The 24,940-nt window shown below is 28.8% G+C and overlaps 3 protein-coding genes across 6 annotated transcripts in view; 2 read left to right on the forward strand and 1 right to left on the reverse strand.

Moving 5' to 3' along the window:
• LOC105845287 (uncharacterized) overlaps positions 1–24,940 on the forward strand; it is a 129,047-nt gene that overhangs the window by 79,187 nt on the left and 24,920 nt on the right. For 3 of the 4 annotated variants that reach the window (XR_010641309.1, XM_065808187.1, XM_065808186.1), the window contains exons 12-17: positions 12,992–13,138; positions 13,444–13,963; positions 17,349–17,559; positions 23,084–23,352; positions 23,475–23,556; positions 23,637–24,043. Coding sequence is in view for 3 of the 4 variants with exons in the window: in XM_065808187.1 (XP_065664259.1) it covers positions 12,992–13,138; positions 13,444–13,963; positions 17,349–17,559; positions 23,084–23,352; positions 23,475–23,556; positions 23,637–24,043 (1,636 nt within the window). In the remaining variant the exon portion in view is untranslated. The remainder of the gene's footprint in view (positions 1–12,991; positions 13,139–13,443; positions 13,964–17,348; positions 17,560–23,083; positions 23,353–23,474; positions 23,557–23,636; positions 24,044–24,940) is intronic. The other variant, XM_065808188.1, reaches the window with a different exon arrangement.
• LOC136085701 (uncharacterized) lies at positions 1,092–2,205 on the reverse strand. The gene is made up of 2 exons (XM_065807007.1): positions 2,029–2,205; positions 1,092–1,867 (listed from the first exon to the last, which is right to left on the reverse strand). Exons 1-2 carry the CDS (start codon positions 2,126–2,128, stop codon positions 1,092–1,094), a joined length of 876 nt encoding a protein of 291 aa, XP_065663079.1. The 5' UTR covers positions 2,129–2,205.
• LOC136086626 (uncharacterized) lies at positions 7,207–9,040 on the forward strand. Its single transcript, XM_065808841.1, has 2 exons — positions 7,207–8,500; positions 8,581–9,040. Exons 1-2 carry the CDS (start codon positions 8,049–8,051, stop codon positions 8,741–8,743), a joined length of 615 nt encoding a protein of 204 aa, XP_065664913.1. The 5' UTR covers positions 7,207–8,048; the 3' UTR covers positions 8,744–9,040.

Consider the following 24,940-nt stretch of genomic DNA (forward strand, 5'->3'; position numbering starts at 1 on the left):
ATATATATATATATATATATATATATATATATATATATATATATATATATATATAAATTAGTAAAAAACACTTATCTAACTTTTTTCTTCAACTTTAAGTTTCACCATTGGTGGATCATCAGGAAGAGGAACTCTTCCTGATGATCCAACAGCTGTTTTGATGTTTTAACAATTTAAATACAATAAAAAAATCGTTAAGTTACAAATAACTTTTAATCATTGATCTTTAAAGTTTTTATTTTATGCTTTAAATAAAATCAAAAATTGATCGTTTCAAGTAAATGCATTATGTGTAAATTAAATGTTATATTTAAATTTTTTTTAGTATATGTGTATTAGGGTGGCCCTTATATGATGATAAAAAATTAAATAAGAGCAATGTTAAGTCTGACCATTTTAAATGGTTCCATTTCATACAAAAAAATTATGTGTAAAGTTTCATAAAAAAATATTAATATTTAGAGGTGGCTCAACGCCGTCAAAGTTTTCTCATATACGAATTTTTGATGTCTGTGACAGAATTCAGCACATTTTGCCATCAGTTTCATACAAAAAATTAATTCTAACTACTAAAAACAGTTCTTAATTACAGAGACAAACACAGAAACAATAGAATACACAAAGTTACACATCTTCACTTAGTTGAACTAGTTAATTGTGAAGTAAGGTGGATTTTTTCACATTCGGAAAGTTTGCCCGGTTCTGTTCGATAACCTGCAGAGCATATTGCAGCTGTTCTTCGCTCTTAAATCGGCCAGACTTTGTTGCATCTTGGATCAAGGCAACTCCTTGTTCTGCATGGTCGTTTGTTACTGCCTGGGATTTCACGATTGCCTCTGCAACCTTGAAGTCATCTCTCCTGTTCCATGATTCAGGATCTTCGGCCAGGAATCTATCTGGCATGCCCAGAATAGAAAACAGGTTTCTGCTTCTTTTTGAGACAAAATCAGGAAGCGTCTTTTGTTGTACTGTCGCCAAGTCCACCACGACACGTTTCAAAGGTACTTCTTCTCCTTCCTGTTCTAATGATCTTTTAACAATTTCGCGCTTCGTAGTGAAATCCACTTCTGGATCGAAGAGACTGAAAAGGATCAAATCTTCTGACAGGTACCAAAGATGGCCGCAAGTTTGCGTGATGTTGCGGCACCAATATCTTGATCAGGGTAAGCCTGGAGTTGTTGAATAAGTTGTAGATCATTCCTAGCAGCTTTGTAAGCCAGAGGCGCCAAAAACCAGAACGTGATATAAACCTTTGCAAGAAATATGTTCACACGTAGTAGGCCACGAGACTCTCGCAAGGTCAGCTTAAACTGTGATCGAAACAGCCAAACCTTTATACTGTAAATGGCTTTCGCCATCCATCGAGCTTGATGCATTGACCCAGGCGCTCGAAAATTCTTCCAATCTGTAGGCTTTCTTCCTAAAAAGATGAGCATCAGTTTGAGCAGCTCGCGATAATCATCTCGTGGCTGATGATCTTGCAGCTGCTGTTCACAGAAAACAATGATTACATGTTTGACTTCGGAGAGTTCAGCTGAGGCAACATCATCCGAAAAGGCATCTTCATAACTTTCCTGGTCAAAGGATGACCACTGTGCTTGAAATCGTTTGAAAACGAGTATTTCTGGAGCTTTACTGGGTCCCATACAGACACAAAAAGCAGCAGCCAATACCAGTTCCATGATGTGATGTTGACAACCAAAGTGCAGTAGAGGCCGCCCTAGTAGCTGTTCGAGAAGAACGCAAGCGCCAGACAGCCGACCGGTGTTGGAAGAGGTTGTATCGAAACACATACCATGGACAAAGTTTTCCAGCTCCCATTTTCGGATAGCATCATAGACTGCTTTGGCCTCGTCTTGTCCAGTGCCTAAAAAGTAATTTATAGTAGTCTTTATTAAAGTTTGTCTGACATGATTTCACATTCACATTTCATAATAATAAATGATTTCGAAATTTATAAAAACATTTAACTAAAATAAAAGTAGGCATATATATTATACCATTATATATTATACCATTATGTATTACCTGCAGGAATCTTTGGAATATCCAAAAGCTTTGTCTTCCCCATTGTTGTGACAAGAATGGGCAACCTATCCACCTTCTCTGTTCCAGTCAGATCTTGCATCAGCTTGCCATCCCAGTGTACTGTAAGAGCAGTATTTGGCTTGAAATGTTGAATGATTCCGGAGGCAATTTGCTGTCGGTGTTTTGACAGAGTCGTTGGATGGTTGATCTATTCAAAGCGAGTGATTCAGCGTCTTGTCCAAGAGCCCTCGAAGCCTCAACGATGACCATCATAGCAGCCCTGTCGCTCATTTTATTTCTATCAAGCATAGATGCCAGCTGTGGTGAAACAACACTTTGGCGTCCTCGCTTTCGTGACAGTACTTGTGCTTAGAACTGGATCCTCATCTTCAGGTTCAGACTGACTTTCTTCTGAATCAGCGCTGCTGCTCTCCAACACAGCTTTATCTAGCAAGGTGTTTTTATCAAGTTGAGATCGATGTACTCTCTTTTGCAATATCTGCTTTCTCTCATTCTGCTTTTTTTGTTGTTGAAGCAGAACCTTATCGATTCCGCCCATGCAGCCAGGTCGTCCCTTTTTTCTTTGAGATTCCAGAAAGACCTTATCTTCTTGATTCTCAATTAGCTCCATGGCGTCACCATGTGCAATGTCAAACAGTTCTTCTATTGCGGCTGAAAATGCGGTTTTATTTGTTTGTTGAGTCTCGGTCTTGCGGCTCTTGTTTTTCTTTAGACTTTTCCACTCGAAGAATAATTGCTCAAGCTTTTTGATGGAATCTTGATGATGCCTGGTTGGAATTTTAGCTCGAAACCAGAAATCTTCAACTTTCTCAATAGCGTGGGTTGCAGCCTTTCGAATATCCTCTTTCAAAACATTGTGGAGATGTAGAAAGTGACCAAGAACCTGCTTCCCTGATGGCAATTTACTACCTTCAATTCTTTCAGCAGGGCTAACAAGATAAATTTCTGAACGCAATGCCATCTAAAAATGCCAAACAGATTTATACTAATCATCATAATATTATAACATAATATTAAACTATGCAATTTTTGGCATAAACAAATTACAAAATTACACATGCCATTGACATGCCATGCAATAATACAAAACGAAATCTACAGTCATACAGACTCCCTCATATAATTATATATATAACATAATATATTTTATAATTAAATTGACATACTAACCTTTGCTGATTGCTAATATCTGTGATTATTGATAACTATTAAATAGAAATTTTATTTTGATTAATTAACAAACAACAGTAGAAGAAGAAATTTATAATACAAGATGGCTACAAAGAACTAGCACAAGATTTATTTAAATATTATATAAGATGCCCAATAGGTGCTAATATTAAATTATATTACATGTTTAGTTTTGTTTACTGAAAAAAATGACTGAAGAAAATTATGAAATAATAAAATTACTGATGAAAATTATAAATTATTTATTTAGATATATTGAAGAACATTTTTTTATGCGTTATTACCTTTATATTTATTATAATTTTATATTTAATTATTTTTTAGATTAGTACATTATTGAAACATGATATCTAGTTCAAATTATTGATTGAAATATATTTATTCATTTAATATTCAAAATCATTTATTGAAAAGAACCTGAAATTTTTTTTCGCCGATTTTGGTATTCTCACAAAACTAAAGCTTAGTTGAGCCACCTCTAAATATTGTTCAATCCTGCTCATATTTGGCCTGAATTATTTTTTTATATATTGGAACTCATCTGAGGGATCAGACAATGATATTTTAAAACTTCAAAAATAAGGGCCACCCTAATGTGTATTTTTTATAAAAAATTTAAATATTTAAAACTATTTTTCCATGTCTTTCTAAAAATCTATAAAAGATTATTGTTTTAAGTTACTTTAAATTATAAATTTAATTATGATTAAGTTAAATTAAAATCTTCCAATGATTTAATTGCTTTTTTTTTTGTTTCTATTTTTACAAAGAATTATTTAAGTTTTTTTTTAAACTTGACATACTAATTAAAGCATGAAATGAATAAAAATTACTATTTTAAAAAGACTAGGTTGTTTTTTTAAACATTTTTTTTTTTTTGCAACTTTTTTAAAAAAATGTTTATACAACATAAAATTATTATACTTTTTTTTTTTTTTCGAAAATTTAATTTCTCTTTTCAATAATTTAAATAAAATTTGTTCATTTATTAAACAATCAATAGAAGTAATTTGTAAAAGCGTTTTGCGTAACTTTAATTAAACGTTTCAAAAGTTTTAAAGTAATTTTTTTCAAATGCAATTAAAAATGTAACAAAAAGTAATTTTAACTTCAAGTTTTTTTAGTTTTATTTCAAAGCTAATATATTTTTTCATAGGAATTTTTTTGCTTATTCTTTAGTTTTTTCAATTTTTTTCCTAGTTTAAGTTTCGCTTAACGTTATTTCTGAAATGTTTAAATCATCAAAACATCTAAATAGTTGTTGTCAAGTTGTAAACAAAAAACAATCATTTGCATGGTCAGCAATAGCATTCAATTGCACGCTGTTTCTGTCCAAGCTTTTGTAGAATTTATTTTGTAAAATTTATTTCTCGTCGGTCAAAATGTCTGATTAAATTGATCGGACAATCTGAGGTTTTAGCCAGAGAATGTCAGACCATTAAATTAAGCCCTGTATATAAATGTGTTAAATTAGGCCCTGTATATATATATATATATATATATATATATATATATATATATATATATATATATATATATATATATATATATATATATATATATATATATATATATATATGTATATATATATATATATACAGGGGCGTGGTGGCTCTAAAAAGCCCATGCGGGATTTTTATTAAAAAGCCTATATATGCGGGATTATACCATATATGCTTGATGTAAAGGCCCATGCGAAAAAATATACGATTAGTATTTTATTGTTTGAAGAACATAGCCAAGCACAAAATTAAAAATAAAAGATTTTACTTTTTCTATTACTATATAATGATATATATTTTATTGTATAATAATATAAATTTTTTTAAATTATGCATAATTTTATTCTAAATTAAATATTGAAAATCTTGAAAAATAAGAAATTATTTTTATAGATAGTTTATGCTTTTGTTTAGTTCGGTGTTTTAACCTTTCTAAACATTTTCGCACAAACTCAATGCCGCTCTAAAAATGGTGCCGTTATTGACATAATTTAAACATAAAAGTTTTTATAACGTAGTTTTATTTAGCAGTTACTTAATTAAAAAGTATTTCATATTTTTAAAAAATGTTATTTTATTGTTTTTTCATTTCAAAAAAAAAACAAAAATAAAATAATGAAAATAAAAAAATTTAAAGCCATGGAATCTTTATAATTTATTTTAAACTTACCTATAATTAATAGTAATAAAAATGTGTCGTAAATATATAAAGTGTATAGTTGTAATATCAAATTTTATTTGAAAATATTTGCGGTACTCCCACACCTCAATTAAAATAAGTTCGTTAAATAATATGGTTTTACGCTATTTTTAAAAGGTTATTTATGTTATACATATTTTTAAACTCGTGGGAGTTACATATTAAAAACGTGTGCAAGTTATTTTAATTGATAGCGGGGAGTAATTTTATGGTTATCTTAAATTGTTATTGAGATGTATAAATACTCATGAAAATTAACTCAGTGAGTAAAATGATCTGAGTAACAGATTTACTTATAAGATATTTTTTTATTATAATATTTCAACAAAGATTCAAACAAAGCACTTAAAAGGTACTTTTTTTTTTTTTATTCATTTGTAATTGTTAATGTATTCTAAATTTTGTTCAATTTTAATTACGTGTGTATTATTGTGTGATTTATCATTTTAAAAATTTTTTTTCCAGAAAAATATGAAATAACAGAAATCCGGATGGGAAAAGAAGAAAGAAAAAATCCAAGCTGAGTTAAAGATATTGCAATCGGGACAAAAAACTCTCCCTGGATTCTTTGCATCATCATCAACTACTCCTATACCATCTGATTCCAATGATACCTTTGAAGCAATTACAGACGAGGTTTCTAGTCACATTAATTCAGTTGACTTTTCAATTTCGGAAACGTCAGACCATATTAGTATTCAATCCCTCCAAACATTGGATAACATAGATGATTCAATTAAACTTTGGCAAAGGCCAGCAACGGGGCAAGAGGTAAGTTTTATATCTTGTACCTATCCAATTCAACCAAGCTCTGTAAAGAATACAGTATCCAGAGGTTATAAACGCAATATTGATAACGAACAAGATGAAACTGTACGTACATGGCTCAGCTTTAATCAGAAGAGAGAGAAATATTTTTGCAGTGTATGTATATGTTTTAATGGTAATGCTAACAACATTTTCATGACTGGATGTCCGTTAGACCCAACCGGAAGATCACCCCATCTGCACAACATTGACATGAGCTATCAGTTGCACACTCTGCAGCATTAGACGCATTCTTTATCTCTAAAGCAGGAAAATCCACTCGTCACCTTCTAGAGCAAGGGATTAAAACAGTTGTAGACCAAAACCGTTTTGTTCTTAAAAGCATAATAAAAGCATTTCGCACTCTTGTTATGCAAGGCCTACCATGGCGTGGGCACCGAAACGAAAATGCTACCGCCATTTTGGAACCTTATTTGCGGCATGGAAACATTCAAGCCTTGTTAAAACTTCTTATAACAGTGGATCCAATGCTTAATAAACACTTGAGGCAGCTTTCAGCCAACGAAAAGACATCGCAAAAATGTAAGTTTGGTAAAAAATCTGGTGCAGTTGGCAGAGGATCAAAAATTACCTGGCTTAGTAACGACACCTTTGATGCACTACTGAAAGTTTTCACTACTCAAATACAAAAGTGAATTATCAGCCTAATAAATAAAAATGGTGTTTTTAGTATTCAACAACAGATATAGCTCTGTGCAACCAGATGTGTCTTGTAATTCGTACCATTCAGAAGCAACACCAAGTGGAAATCGATGAATACGTTTCTTACATTCCTTTACACAGTGTCATTGAAGAGAGGTTGATTGATATGTGTGAAATAACTCGTGGAAGAGCAACAAATTTATTTACAGACATATCTAATATGTTGGACAAAACAAACCTTGACTGGAAAGGGAATTGCATTGCGCACTGTTTCGACGGTGTGAATTAACACATTTGGTGTCATTCTCATTGTCTTAGTCTTGCTGTTGTTGACCATTGTAGCCTCATTGATCATCCTTCAATTCATCAGCTGTTCTCTATGCTTCAAAACCTATTTAACTTTGTAAACGCAGGTTACAAGAGATGTGCAGTATTTGTGAATACAGTCAACGGAAGCAAGCATAATCAGGGTGGAAGTAGAAAGCTGGCTAAGTTCCTTACGCATAAGTGGCAAGAAAGATGCAAGGCTGTAACTAGTTTAATAGGTAGATTTAACAGTGAGGATGCCGAGAAGCAAGTTAACGATGGATTAGTTGTTCAATTAATCTCTGCTTTGGATTTAATTGCCGCTGACTCTGATTTCGATGTGGAAACGCGAGGATCTGCCTTTACGTTTCTTCAACAAGTTCTACGAAAAGAGAGTATAGTTTTAGCTATATTATATTCCCAGATGATGTCTCACGTGGATGAGTTAATGGCAATAATGCAGTTTCGAGATAGCGATTATTCCAGTGTGAATCAATTAATCTCTGCAACCCTGTTGAAATTGGAAGAAACTGGAAATAAATTTGACCACTTCTGGAGATATGCTGATTCATATTGCAAAGTAATAATATCAATATTATATTACTTTGAATTATCTTGTTTGATTGCTTCGTAATTATTTAACCTTGTTAAAAGAATATTTTGGTACATATACATTCTAATGTTAAAATATTTGCATGTTAACTATTATATTTATAGGTACTTCAAAGAAATATATATGGTATCATGAAATTAGATCCTGAAAACTCAGAGTTGAAAAATGATTTAGAACGTTTAAGTATAGCATACGGAACGGTGGTGGCAGTGTCCGTATGAAACAGCTATATGCGTTTCCGAGATCAACATTTCAAGAAATACGTTCTTTAATATTCGGTAATATATTGACAAAGATGCGTGCTAGATTTAGTGATAAAGGATGCGAAGATTTGAATACTTTGTGTTCAATTGTATGTCCAAATATGCTGATTTGTAAGACTGACAAAGAAATTGATGCGTACAATTTCAATACATATATTGCAATATTCCCCTCATTGAACAACATTGATTGTGTTAGTCTTGGACAAGAACTCAAAATACTTCGACTCTATTTGAAAGCTCTTGGCTCACGTCGAATCGGGATACTGAATGACAACAATGAAATGGAAGATAGCGAAGCAGAAAATTCAGATAACGAAGAACGCGTATTGGCAGAAAATGACTACAAAACAGGAGCTCATAAAGAAAAGAATCATCTTGTGCACCAATGTCTTGTATGCACTTACAAGTAAGTTTTTCATATTTTATTATGTGTTCAGTTATTTATTATATTTTAAAATTATTTATGTTTATTTTTCTATACTTTAGATATATTCTGCAACGGAGAGCATTAGGCGTATCTTTGGCAATGAAAAATACGTTTCATATATATCATCATATTTTGACGATAAGTGTTGATATTGATGAGTGCGAGAGAGTATTTTCCGCTCTTAAACATGTAAAAAACAAGCTAAGAAACAAATTGACCTAGTAACATACAAGAGATACATTACTATGTTACTACAAATTGGATATTTTAGAGGAAATCCCTTTAGATGAAATTGTTAATATATTTGCAGCAGGAAGCCATGAACGACGCCGCCTTCTACTCGGATAGTTTTTTTTAATATATATTGTATATTTAAATATGTATTCCTTTTTTTAATCTGTCTGAGGACAGGATATTACGGAGTGAATTCTTTATTTAACATACAATAATATAAACTGTATAAAAATAAAAAACTTTATTTATCATAAAACAAGTTTATATCTGTTTCGAAACGTTACAAAAATGCAAAACATGAGTTCGATACTTATTTATATAAAATAAGTATCGAACTCATGTTCGATACTTATTTTATATAAATAAGTATCGAGCATTAATAAAATTTAACACCAAAACATTTTTCATGAATTAAAACGTAATACATATACTATATTGTAATTGTATTGCGATTTAATTTATTAAAGAAAAATGTTTTGGGGTTAACTTTTTAAATTAAGTTAATTTAAGTTAATTTAATTATATAATAATAGCTATTTTTATTGTTGGGTATGTAGACTTATTTAAATTTATTTCGTCTATATTACGATCGTTAAAAACCATTTATGGGTTCATAATTTTTCTTATGAAAAAAATATATCATAATACGTCTTAAAACATCTACTTTGTTTTCAGAGCAATTTTATTATTATGCAAAATACTAATATAATTGCGCTCAAAGCTGAAGACTTTATATCAAGTGATTAATAAAATTTAATTTGTGTAAACAGAAATATTGTAAATGATTGTGGAATTTCTATAAAATGTTGAAAAATTAAAATTTGCCAAAAGGCCCATATTTAGATGAAAAAGTGAAAAGCCCATGCGGGAATCCCGCATAGCCTCTGGGGCCACCACGCCTCTGTATATATATATATATATATATATATATATATATATATATATATATATATATATATATATATATATACACACACTAATAAACCAGTTTAAAAAAGTTTAAAAATGTTTTAAATTATGGATTGTTTGTCCAAACCAAACCCTCAGTGGATGTAGTGACACTCCCTTATAGGAGCAGACTATAAGATAGTCGATGTAGCAACACTTGCTGCATGTTTTACAACAAAAAAGCAACACTCCTTTCATGTTTTACTTATTTGTCAGTTGATGTAGCAGGACATTATTATTGCTTTTTTTTTTTTTAATCAAAAACAATTTTAACCATAACTGATCCAAAAACCTTCTAGACAAGCTTGTTATTTTGAAATGCTAAAGTTTTTCAAAAATAAATTTTTGAGACAGATTTAATATTCTTGTTTTTTAAAAAGAATGAGCTTTATAAACTATATTATTAGTTGAAAAAATATTACATAGGGATTACCGTACCTTGTATACTTCATATAAAGATTTACATAATTTGGGGTAAAAATATTACTTGTAAATTTCAGGTATGCTCCTTTGAAAATTGCTTCATGGAAGTTTGACCATAAAAAGTCAAACACTAAATTATTTTGATTCAATAACACACATGCAAATTAAAGTTTATTATAGTGTTTCAGAAATATGGCCTCTAAGTTATTGATGCTTCTTTAAAAAAATACACTTTATTTATGTAAATTGGTGTCTAAAAGTCAATCAAAATATTTCAGTGTCTTTCCAAACACTCAAGGCTCAAAATATTGACAATATAAAAAAGTTAAAACAGGTAATTACCTTTTTCAATTTTTTTATATTGTCAATAATTCTTCTGCAAGAAAACCATGGCCTGGCCCATTAATCAGCAATAAAATTATATGACTCTATTATTGATTCTTTTTTTGTAAGAAAGCTTTTGAGTTCTTTAGATTTTAAGAGCTTTTTATTGCTTGAAATAGGCCCTGGTTTAGATATAAGAATCACCAGCAAATTCATTGAGTCTTAATAAGATATATATCCTTTACATAAGTATCCAGCACTTATCATTTCTGCTGTATTTCTTACTTTTAATAACTGGTAGGTTAAAATTAAATCAGATAGTTACTAGTCAACTCTTTAAAGTGATGTTAATAAAAAAGCAAACTAATAAAAAAAAGTTCACAAAATTCCTAAGAATTAGCTCATTAACAAGAATACACGTTGGCAAGGATAATGCACTAAACCTGGAACAATTTTTATCAAATGTTTAATTGTTTCATTTTTAGAATCTGTATTTACTGCGGTGGTGTCAAATATTACAACGCATATTAAATTTAATAAATTAAATTCCAAAATAATTTTGTTTCACATGTTATATATGGTGATAGAGTTGCCTTTCTCTAAAATTTTTAACCAAAAATTTAGACTTTGATTTAGTAATGCAAGTTCTATAATAATGTTGTCTTACCATCAAAATGTTAGCTGCACATTTCTTTACAAAAATTGATTGACCAAATCGAGTATATTTTATATGCGAGTGTTGTAGGTGCTTTTTAGTTTCAATAGGATGTTATAATCATCACTTATATGTTATAATCATCACTTGTATGTTACAATCATCACTTGTACTATTGTCTTCTAATCTTCTGAACTACTAGAATTGTCTAAACATTAGATTAAACTCCATCTTAGATTAAATTTCACCTGAACTACTAGAATCGTCTGTATCATCAAACAATTGACTATAATTTATTTAAGTACTTTTTTTTAGGTGAAAGGGGTTGTATAATAAAATGAATATAATAAATATTGTATTGACCTTTGCACCCATTAGAATATATCGAAAGTTCATAAAAGAGTTTGGCTTCCATATTTTTAAATTTAGCGTTTTTGGGCTTAAAGTCAAATAATTTGTCCTAGATATTTATAATACTTGTCTTATTTGTGCATTTTATTGATTTAAACAAAAACTTATAATTTTGAATTACATCTCTTGGTCAATAAATATTACCCAATTCTAAGAAAAAATGTTGTCTTCGTAATAACTTGTCTGGCATAAATTTGAATAATCCATCAGTGGCTTATCAATTAAATTATCATGCAAACGATTACTTGGCTTTAAAATAGTTGAATGGTCATCAATTTCTATGATATTTCATACAATTATAGTTTATATTATAATATATACAATATAGTAGTCAAACAATATAATTTTTTTAAGCAAAATTTTAAACTTTTGACCCAACATTAAAATGGTTCTGCACAAAGGGTTTTATGCATTTTGATAATTTATTTTTAAGTTATTGTTATGTTTTGTGAGTTTCAGATCATTATAATTTGACTATTATTATTATTGATTTTATTATAAAACTATCACTTGAAAAAATTTCCTCTTCCTAATGTATAGTGTAATGTGACGTATATACTCCTAGTATATATACATATACATTATATATATATATATATATATATATATATATATATATATATATATATATATATATATATATATATATATATATATATATATGTATATATACATTGTATATACATACATATTGTATGTACATATATTGTATATACATACAGGTATGTATATATATATATATATATATATATATATATATATATATATATATATATATATATACATTATATATATTATATACTTTTATGTATAATTATTTTTAATATAAGTAATTGGAAATTAAAAAAACATGATTAAGCATTATATAACACTATAGTTCTAAAGTTATTGTACCATGATTCCAAAATATTTTTTGTGACAAAAATTTAAAAAAATATTTTCTTTAAATTTGCAGCACAAGTATTATTTTAATTCTCGTTAAGTAAAATATTTATTTATTAAAAATTATTTTCAAAATTTTTATAATTGACTACATTTGCATTTTTTGCTGAGGAACACATGCATGCAAAACACTAAATAAATGCTATAAATGCATAAATGTTATTGTTTACTGTAGATAAAAACATTTTTTTATTGTATTGTAAAAGGCAGTTTTGAATGCATTGTAAAGATAAAATTTTGAAAAGATAAAATAGGTTAAAACTTAAAAAATAGGTCTTTGATATTGTATGTCTTATTATATATGTTATATGTCTTATGCTATATATGTTATATATGCTTTATGTTACATATGTCTTGCCTGTGCTTGTTTGGTTAAATAATTTTAAAAGTTTACAATTTATAACTTCTTTTTTTTTTGAATGTTTTTTTTTTTTTTCTTTGACTTTACAAATTTTTCTTTAATTTTTTTCTTTGTCATTTTTATTTGGTAAAATTATTCTATAATTAATATGCTGATCTTTTTTTTTTAACAGACGAACATAACAAACCAAAATGTTGAGCAAGTTGCATATAACTTAAATCAAGTTATTAAAAATGGATCGCTTACAAATATATATGACATTGATCTGATAAAGCAAGTTATTAGCAATATTATTAGTATTAATGCATCATCAGAAATTGTGTGTTAATTTTTTTTCATTTGTATTATTTTATTAAAATGTTGTTATATAGTATAAAAACTAATATGTAAATTAATATATGCAATTATTTATAATAAATGCAATTAGTTTTAATATATGAGATTAGTTTTAATATATGAGATTAGTTTTAATATATGAGATTAGTTTTAATATATGAGATTAGTTTTAATATATGAGATTAGTTTTAATATATGCGATTATTTTTATTATATGCAATTAGTTTTAATATATGCAATTAGGTTTAATATATGCAGTTAGTTTTATTATTCTGACTCTATTTTCAGGTTACCAATGCCATTTTGTCAACTGTAGACAGTCTGCTAAGTTCAAATAATGCTTTGATTGAGAGTGCAAATAAAAAGTTTGACTCATCTTCTGCATTTTTGTTTCAGTTGGATGCTTTAGCCAAGCAGCAAGTTAATAATTTGACAATATCAAAAAAATCTTTAGGATTTTCATCATATATAATTGAAGAAAATCATAATCCAATATATATTTATTCTGTTAATAACAATGATTCTTTACAAGTAAATATAACATCCCAAAATCTAACCAATATTTTACAAAACTTCTCAGCAAATATCATTCTCCCTGCACAACTTTTCTTTGGAAAAAATAACTCCCGTGTTTATTCTTTTGCTTTTTTAAAAAATACATTTTTCACTCAAGGTGTGGATAGTGTGATTCTGTCAGCCTCAATAAATGGCTTAAATGTTACATACTCTAAAGAACCCATACCAATGACTTTTTCGTCTAATTCAAACAATTCTGGGACAAGAGTATGTAGCTTCTATAAAACACAAGGTTTGTAATTTTTATAATATTTGTTTTGAAATAAATACATTTTCAATTATGCATTTAAAAAATATTCTTATTTCTTGCATATTGTAAAAGGTTAACTTTTAATTAGCACGATTGTTTGAAATTTGGATGATTTTAAATTTATTTAAAAAACTACTTAGTTCTTACAATTTTTTTTTAAAGGTTACATACATAGTTTTGTATTTGTGTATCTTTGTTCACAACTGATTATAAACTTTTGAAAATGATTGAATTAATTGTCACTGTAAACATGATTTTTTCACCTCAATATATTATTTGTGAGTTACTAGAAAACAAAAAATAGAGTTAAAGAGTGAGGGAACGGTTGAGAGAAGACTTAAAAAGTTGTAGGTTGTATGAGTCAGGAAAACATGAAGATGGAAGAGAGTTTCAAATGTTTAAAGTGCAGGGAAAAAAACTAGACAAATAAAAGTTTCTAAAAAGCATGCAGTGACAGATACTGTGAATAGATGAGATTTTGCTGAATGATAAGTCAAGTGAGAATGAGTTTTGGTTGATGGAACTAGAGATGAATGCTCCTTTGAGCAGCAACCATGATAGTTTTAGTATTAAAGAGAAAGAGATGCAACTTTACAACAACGTGAGAGAGGCTCAAGCTTGGTAGATAAAACAGATCCAACTACATTTAATGATGATGTTTCCCTTCTAAACCTTGTCTAGAAGGGAAACAGCATCATTAGAAGAACCAACCTAAATATGACAACATTATTTCATCCAGGGGAAAATAAGTGGTAGAGAATAGAATCAGGATAAGGTTTGTAGAAGTAGTGAATGGAATCAGGAGTAAGAAAATGGCAAGTACAATAAAGAGAAGCTACCTTACCTTAGCAGATCCTAGCTTAGCAATTGATTGTATATATAGTTTCCATGAGAGGTTAGTAGTTAATGATAATCCAAGAGGTAAAAAAGGGGACTCAGTAAGAGGGTTGCTGTTCATCAATATTGGAATGTTGACAGCATTGTGATAGTTGTTTGCAGTGAAAAACTGAGTTTTGTTTGAGTTGAAAATTTCAAACCACTGCAAGAACTTGTTACAAAAGTGATATCAGATTCAAGATCAGGTGCCTGTACGAAGCCATCAAAAATAGAACACTTTTTGTTAAAACAGGAGTATAAAGTTGAGTCATTAATAAATAGAGTCACTTTAGATGTAAGGTTGTCAGGATGATTATTAATTTAGATAAGAAATAAAACACGGACAAGGATAAATCTTTGAGGTACCCCAGAAGTTACTGGAAATGAAGGATGGTGTTGGCCTTCGAAGATAGCTTTAATAAAACAGTTAAAAAGAAAGAATTTGATTTCAAAAACTTTCCCAGATACACCATATGAAGCAAGCTTGTGGAGAAAACTAGTACGCCAAACATTGTCAAAAGCTCTCTCTCTCTCTATATATATATGGGCTCGAATTAACATAAAAAAATCTAATTAAGAAAGAAAAAAATTATTTTTTTAACATAAAAGTTTTAACAATATTTCAGTGTTAACCTGTTAACTGTAATGAAATTGTTAACTATTAACTGTTAACCTGGTAACTGTAAATGAAAACTTTAATGAAAGGAAGAGTATGACCATAAGATTAAAGAAAAATTTCTTTGCAAATAGTTCAGTCTTATTCTTGAGAAGATCACTCCAAAGAATAAGAGTTGGAATGTTAGACTTACCTTTGTTAACAATGCTGTTGAAGATTTTCCAAATGTCTCTAGAGACTAACTTTTGATATAAGATGCAAGATTTAGCAAGATTTAAACTGGGAATAATGCAGCTTAGCATCAGACAGCACTCTTTAACATTGATTTCTTCTATATTAAATATAATTTCTCAAGAGAGTTGTTCCTTTGTAAAAGATGAAAAATATCGCAACTAGATGTAGCTGTACAAGAAGGTAAAAACCATGGGGTAGAATGAGGCTTGACTTGGAACCAACAAGAAGTAATAAAAGCTTCCAAACCTACCGTGAATCTTAGAGGGTTACCTCGGAGGCGCATTTATCAGGATAGAGAGAAAGGACATCAGATCAATGACCATCACAAAGAAAATCACAAAAAGAACCCCAGTCAGCTTTATGGTAGTAGTATTATTTTTTTGTGATGATAGGGTGATTCCAAAGAAAAAGTACAAAATAAAGATTTATAGAGATCATTGCATGATCAAAACCACCTAAAGGAGAACAAGGAATAACTAAACACAAGCTATGGTCAGAAACAAGACACAAATCAAGGAGTGAAGGTAAGTGATTAAGGTTGGCTGGAAAATGAGTCACAAAATTAGCTATCTGATTAAGAGATTGAGAAATGCAGAAGTTAAGGACTTTAGTGCCAGCAGGGTCAGTGATGCTAGAGCCAAGCTATTTAGTGTTATGAGCAATAAATTTTACTTTAGTAAAATAAATGAATAGTCAGAGGATTTAAACTTTTTCAAACGATTTCAATAGGTGAGTTGATGCATATGTATACCTTAAGCCAAGCATTAGACTATTGGGGTTTTTGCGAATCAAAGAATAGTACCCATCAGCACTAAGATCAGAAGAAGGAATAGCAGAATTTAAATTAGTCTAACAAAGAGCAAACAATTCTGGTAGTTTTTGCAAAAGGTAAGAATCAACTGATGGAAAGTTTCTTTGAAGACTATGAATGTTTGTGAAATATATATTGAAACATTTATATAAAGTGGTGATAATAATTTTTTATGTATAATATTTTGTTTACTTTTTGCATGATTAAAGATTAAAGAAAACTCATTCATAGATTGAGCATGGCATCCCAAGCAATATTCTATATTGCTTGGGATGCCATGCTCAATCTATGAATGAGTTTTCAATCTATGAATATATAACTTACGACTTCTTATGTGGCCTCAACAAATGCATACCAAAAATATTAATACTCTTGATATTCTGCATCTCTTGATTCAAAGGCTACCACAGAGTTTGGAAACCATACTACTAGCTGGCCTCAGAATCATTAAACTGAGTTTTAGAGCTGTACCCTGATTATGGAATGACAAAAAGAGTTGCATACCTTCTATCAAGGAGGCACGAGCAAAATGAGTCAAGAATATCCAGCATTCATTATCTTAGGCAGGAAACAATGTAGCACAGTTTTACATCTACTCCAGCCTAATAGATGAAGTAACTAGCAAGTAAAAGGTGAATTAGCAATAATGAACAAGCTTAAAATAAACTAAAACTAACTAAAATGAACAGCTTAAATGATGAATTAACAGCGAATTAACTTGTTTAAGATTAAATCTTAAGACTAATGATCAATCTATTTAAAAAAATAGAGTTATGATTATTTATAATAAATATTTTCTTTTTAATACATTTACATTTTTTGGGTTACAGAGAAAGTTTGGTCTACTGAAGGATGCAATACCACTAGTAATTCTTCTTCTATAATATTGTGTCAGTGCAATCATCTTACAAATTTTGCATTAATATTAGACGTAGATCAATCTGGAAACAATCCATTAAGTCTTCAAATCATTACATGGATTGGTTGTGGAATTTCAATTGCAGGATTATTTATTACCATTATCAGCTACTCTACTTTTCGGTAATCACTATTTTTTTGAATAATAATTATGTTATAGAAATAATGATATAAACTGTGATAATAGACTATGATAATAATTTTATTTTTATGTTTATTGGTGAAATTGTTTTGTTTTATTTTAAATTTTATATATTCATAATTACATACTTGTGTTGCTTAGACAGTTTTTCATAAGGCTTATAGTATTTATAGAAAATAGAAAGAGAAGCAACATTACGAAGATGCAACAATAGTTGAAAGTTGGCTGAGCAGAATCCACTCAAGGTATGGCAACAGTATTCCATACAAGCATGGATTTGAGATTTATATAAAAAATATAAAAAATAGAATCACGATAAAGAGATGCAACCTTAGCAAATATTAATTTTTCAGAAAAGAAAGATCGGAAGTAAGAGTTAATAAGAAGACAAAGGGTAGATGACTCGAGTACATTACCATTCATAAATATAGGATGGTCAAGATTATTGCCATAACAATTGGCTTTAAAAAAATAAAAATAAAAGATTTTTATCTGAATTAAAGTTCAGTTGCCACTGAGAGCCCCATGATATAGCAGAAGTGAGATTTTAAGCTCAAATTCCCCCTTCCAAGCAATTAGAGAGTATTGTCTTTTTATCAAGACAAGAATAAATGGTATTATTATCAGCAAATGATGCTATTTTAGAAGTAAGAATTTCTGGGAGATCGTTAATGTAAATTAAAAAAAGTAAATGGCCAAGGATAAAACTTTGAGGAACCCCTGAAGTTACAATATATAATGAAGAGTGCTGTCCATCGAGGACAATCTTTATACTATGATTGGTAAGGAAGGATTCAATAAAAGATGATTGGTAAAGAAAGATATTACGATTGGTAAGGAAGAATTCAATAAAAAAACAGGTAACATCTTTAAAATAAAAAATTTTAACTATGTTACCTGATATACTATATGAAGAGAGTTAATGTAGAAGACCAGCATGCCTAACTTTATTGAAGGTTTTAGAAATGCCTTCAATAAAGAGAGATATTATTAACAAATCAGCAATAGAACCAGAAGATTGAAATCCATATTGATGATCAGAAAGTAAGTTATTAGATTCAAGATGAGTGATTAAGTGCTTGTAAATTAAAGAATCAAAAAGCTTGATTTGGAATTGTGGAGAAGGCATAAGAGATTCCATGTCAGCCTGAATCCAAGAAGTTACAAAAGAAGCACATTTGTCAGCAGGAAGATTTCTACCCAAGTGCCATCACAAAAAAAATCACAGAAAGTGTCCCAGTCAGCTTCAAAGTATTTGTAAGTGGTAAGATGATAGAGGGTGAGGGCAATAGTTTTAAAGAGATCAAACTGTGATCAGAAGGACTGAAGGGTGAGTGTGAAGAAACTGAGCATTGTTTAGGATAAGAAGCAAGACATAAGTCAAGTAGAGAAGGTAAATGATTTGGATTGTCGGGAAGCGAGTCGGAAAGTTCACTATTTGTGTTAGAAATTTAGAAAGGCAAAAGTTGGGCCTTAACACCTGCACCTATATATTTATGCGCCTATTTATACATATATATATATATATATATATATATATATATATATATATATATATATATATATATATGTGTATATATATATATATATATATACACTCGGTATTAGGAAAAAGGAGGTCGGCAATAATTTGCCGATCTCAATCTTTTAGAGGTCAGCAACAATTATTTGATGCAAAGGTCTGACCATGAAACATAGAAACAAGGTCTGCAATTTTTTGTCAACCTCAAACACTTTCTGGTTGGCAGTTAGGTCCCTAATTCTGAGGGTTGATATATATGCATATATTTATATATATATAGGCCTCGACAGAAAGCGAGAACTTTAGTTCTTGCCCACACTCCCTTATAACAGTTTACGGAAGCAATTTACCACTCTCGCAAAAGTATAATTTTTTCACTCAAAAATATAATTATCAATGTAACTAAAATGATAAACACAAATTCTTTTTTATAAAAATTAATTGCAAAATAAACTGCAATGCTAAAAGACACGGTTGCACAAAAAAAAAAAAAAAAAGTTAAAAAAGTCCACCGATATAAATGCAAATGTTTTTGATTAGATTAGACTAACAAATAAATATAAAATTATTGCAATTTAAATTATATTAATAAAATATAAAATTATTTAACTGATAAAAAATAAAGTTATTACGCTCTAAATTATTGCATAATAGTTATTTTTTTATCTAATTAGTTATATATTTTTTATAATAATTACTTCAATATATTGTTCACTTTTCTTATGGAATTTTCAATTGTTGTAATAATTCTTAAAATGCCTGCATTCTATTACAATAAGAAAATAAAAAACATTTTCCATAAGCAGTAAAAACTTTTATAGCTGATGTCAAAGTTTGTATCAAATAAGTAATGTTGTTAATATAATGTTGTTAATATAATATGGATAGCTTATGTGAAAACCTTCTAAAGTCTAAAGAATTTTTTCATGGTGCAATAAATGGTTACAATAATATACATAAAATAAAACTTTTTATGTATGTTATTGTAACATTAATGTTACAAACATATGCTTGTAACAAGTATAAACCAAATTTTAAATTACTTAATAAACAATATTTTAAATTACTTAATAAACAATATTTTTAATAAATAAACAGATTGCCCATGCAAAAACCAAAGGCTCTGGTAAGAAGCTGTTTAGAGAAGCAGCTCGCATGGCTCACCATGTTTGTTTTAGGAGAGCTTTTCCCCTAAATATAATTAGAGATAAGTAAAGAGTTGTAGTTACATTGACTGACTTAAAAAGGTTACATTGACTGACTTAAAAATAATTTTTTAAATTTTTTTTTGGTCTGATTTATTAAGGGTATTTCCAAAGTTTCTATGACCACATACATACTGATAATGTCATGGATTTTTTTTTGGTCATGGAAAAGTCATGTTATAGATTATTATTTAATTGCAATCAGTCAGGTCACCCTTTTCAGTAGATAGTTTAAGTTTTAGTAAAGGGCATGGCTAACAATGACGATTTTACCCAAATAATTCATCATGAAAATTTATGAAAAATCATGAAATAATCAAAACTCCTAGAAATTTATTTTCAAAATTTAGTGGCTTAAATTTTCAAAAATTTAAAAATAGTCTATGTTAAAAAAAGTTGTTTTTTAAAAAACCAAGAAGTAGGTTATTAGTTACAAATTCACTTAGAATTTTTATCTGTACTATCTGTACTATAAAACAAGTTAAACATTATTTATTTTTTGCCCTGTATTTTGTATTGAGATACAAAACCTCTGGTGAAAAAAATTTAGCAAAATCTTTGAGCAATGAAAACTTATTGAATTTTTAATTACCCAACTTTTGTTGTTGTTTTGCTGATAAGTGTAAATAAGTTTTCTTTTACTGAAATTTTTGTTTATTAATTAAGAGTTTATTCATCTATATTTCATTAATTCGTCATGAGTTCATCTATAGTTCATAGAAAGATTTGTTTATTAAAAAAAAAAATGAAGCTGACTGCTTAATTAAGCAAGTTTACAACTATTGTAATATCCTAATGCAAAAACATTGTCTAGTATTTTATTGCCTCTAATTATAATAATTAAATAAAAATAATAAAGGACAAAAAGATTTATTCAATCTTATGTAGCTTAGTGGCTTGTATTATATTTTATATTTTATTTATATTTATGTTATCTTAGTGGAAGAATAACCAGAATATAGAATAAATCAGCTTTTCTTAAGCTTGGATCGGGAAGAAAACCAAAAATAGGAACATCAATGATCTGAAAGATCTCTAGAACAACGGTCCGGAATTTCAGCAAGAAAAGTTGCAAAAAAATTTAAATGTGATTATTCTTACATTGAAAAACAAACAAAATAAATTTGTTATTTAAAGAAAAAACAAATTCTTTATTGCACTGATAAATAGTTTGAGCAGTTGCAACTGAAGTGTGGAAGAGATTGTCACAAATTTATAAACTGAAATTGTCATTTAGTTGTTAAGTTTATAAAGCTGGATTTTACTCAGATAATCTAAAAAAAATGGACTTGCAATTAACCAAACACTATAACAAAATGATTAAAACCATCAAAAGATTGATTCCAATTATTAACTTATTGTTAACCTATTATTAATGTTGATGATAATTATGTTTTTTGACCTAACTTGGTCACTTTGCACCATGCCAAAAGTGTGACCAAAAAGATACCTAGATAAGAAATAACAACCTGTTGAGAATTTCTGTTGTCCCAGAATAACAACCTGTTGAGAATTTCTGTTAAATTCTTAAAGGTTATGTGTATAAAAAAATGTGTACTTATTAAATAAAAAGTTAATAAAAATCTTGTTCAAAAAAATGAGTTCAGTACATTGTAATGGTAAGAAAGTATTTGCTAAATGTTCCATTATTTCTGTCCCAAAAGTAAAAAAATAAATATATTACTTACTATTCTGTTCTAATTATTTGTGTACTAAACTTTTTGTTGTACTTTTTTTACTTGTCTGCACCATGCCTGGTGCAGACAAGCCTGACCACTTACCTTCGCTTATTGACTTGTGTTTTTTCTCTGTTTGTGCCTAATTTTTTTTTTTTTGTTCTATTTGACTTACTTCGAACAACGCCATAATCTCATTTATCTTTTACTTTTTTTTTTGTTGGACTCATCTAATCATCACACTTCTTATTATCACTTTATGATTGTTTTTGGTGCATGATCATTAAGCTTTTTTTAACTTTTGCTCTTTGGGTCTTTGTTTCCACTGAAAATTTTAATCAGTTAATCTTGAATGTAATTTATTTTCTGAAGCCCATAATGGTTAAGTGCCATAGTGGTTAAGTGTCATAGTGGCTTATAAATATTAACCAAACAAAACTTTGTTTACTGCTAATCATTATTGTAATATAGTTGATAAATCTGATAAATTATGACAAAGTCTTAAAGACAGGTTCCAAATATGTATTGTAAATATAGTAAGACCTGCATTAATTGCCATTTTTGTTAAGGTACATCTCTATGTTTTGTATGATCTAACTTTCTGTCATCTGCAAATATGTTTATCTCACAATTATCCTCAATGGAAAATATACATTGTTTAAACATGAATTTGTAATGAAGTACGTAATTAAAAACACTTTTTTTGTGGTCTTGTAGTAGTTTTGTATTTTATCATCTTTTGGTTATTAACAGCAGTGATCAACTAATTAAGGTGATCTGTGTACATGAGATTTTAAAAAACCGCATTTATTCATGTCACTCACTAAAACTGTAAACTTCCAAGGTGCTATTGAAATTCTTGACAAGGTGCTCACTTCTCAGTTTAAAAATAAATTTTAACCAGTTTGTTCTAGCCTTATGTAATTTAACTTAATTTATAACTGAACTTGTTTTTAAGTTATTGTTTAACTTTTTTCAATTTGCTTTAAGTAATATATTTAGTAAAATAAAGTTAAATTTTTAGTTTTAATTGATATTGGTAATTATTTAATTGATATTGGTAATTGTATTAATAGTTATAATTGGTATATTTGACCTTTAGTAAATTGCGAATGAATCTTGCTCCAAAAATCCTTATTAATTTGTGTGTGAGTTTAATGGTTACACTTATTATTTTTCTTGCATTGGTTGAACAGACTAAACCTCGTGTTTTGTGTCAGGCAGTTGCATCAATTTTGCAGTTTTTTATTTTATCTACGTTTTTTTGGATGGCTGTTGAAGGAATCAATTTGTATAGAATGTTTGTAAAGGTATTCCGTGGTTCATATAGCTCTCGTATATTTATGCTTAAATCATCCGCTTTTGCTTGGGGTAAGTTTATAGTGTGTTGAAGGTTTTTTCGTAAAAATATTCTTTTTTTTTGTAGCTCTCAACAATAACATATTTACTGCATTTAGTTATATAGTTTATTTTACAGTGCAATTTATTTTAAGGTATACCGCTTATATTTACAATAGCAACTGCTGCTATTAAACCTGATTACTTAGGTCCTGCAGCAAAGAGTGACCCCCAAATGTAAGTATTGTCTTCTTATTCTGATTTTATTTTTTATATAAATAACTCAATAGTTGATTTACTGACATTTTTTTCTATAGATGTGTTGTTCGTGGAGTTCCTTTTTACTTTGGGGTGCTATTACCTGTTTGTGTTGTAATTATGGGTAATTTTTTTATCCTTATCCTCGTCCTAAGAGGTGTTACTGCTAAGGCTAAACTTTCTAACAACACTAAAGTTAAAACTCAGAAAGGTTACAGTAAAATTAGAATTGCATTAGCATGCTCTGTTTTGCTTGGTACAACATGGATATTTGCAATATTAGCTGTTGGTAATCTTCGTGATGCATTCCAATGGCTGTTTTGTATTTTTAATTCGCTGCAAGGTTTTTTTATATTTGTTTTCTATACGGCACAAAATTCTGATGTCAAACATCAGTGGTTGAAATTTTTTGGAGTAAAAAAAGCATTTAGAGATCCAAGCAGCAGCAGTGCAAGTCGCACAATGGGTAAGTTAATGACTTTTGAGTTTAAGTTTTAATAATAGTTTTGCATTTTTTGACCTGTATTAACTTTTAACTCCCAAAGTAGATTTTAACAACTTTTCTTCTAACAGATTATGGTTGTAATACTTTTATTTCAGTTTGTCTCCAAGCTGTTTCAGTTAAATGATTATACCATCACTGCATTTTAATTAACTGATTATACTATCACTGCATTTTATTCAGCTATTTACTGAAACGATTGTTAGATTTTGAGAGCAGAACTTTTTATTAAATTAAAATTAACAGAATTAGATATTGAAATAATTCTTGATTTGCTCTTATTTTTTGGTAATAAAATTGAAAAGAATTATGTTTTAACATAGCGCAGAATTCCTGGTACTTGTATTAAAAGATAGTTCTTTTTATTAATACACTATTTATCAAGTGTTGAACAATTTAAAAAAAATTTTTTAACCTGATTAAGTTTTTTGTTTTCTCACAAATAAATAATGAAAAATAAAACAGATTGGTCTAAAATTACTGCTCTGAAGCTTAAAAAATTGTTTTAAAATTGTTAAAATTAACATTTTAACATTATGGATAATTTTACATGAAAAATGAAGAGTGTGGGCAAGAGTGAGCGTATATAAGATTTTTTCTGGTGGTTCAATTGCTTTTTACTTTAATTGTTGAATTTAGTTTTAAATTGCAACCTGTTCCATGTCCTGCTGCCTTGTGGGATTCACTTTCTAAGCAAAGGCTGGAAGAAGTTTGCTTCCTGTCATTAGTACTATTTAAAATTGGTCATGCCTATAGTAAATATACATATATATTAATTTTTTTTGTTATTGTTGATGTGGTGTGTGTCTTTTAAATAGTTTGAGATGCCTTAGTTACTGTTTTAGTTCACCTGTAATCTAC

Source organism: Hydra vulgaris, chromosome 10, assembly GCF_038396675.1.
Source record: "Hydra vulgaris chromosome 10, alternate assembly HydraT2T_AEP".
NCBI lineage: Eukaryota > Metazoa > Cnidaria > Hydrozoa > Anthoathecata > Hydridae > Hydra > Hydra vulgaris.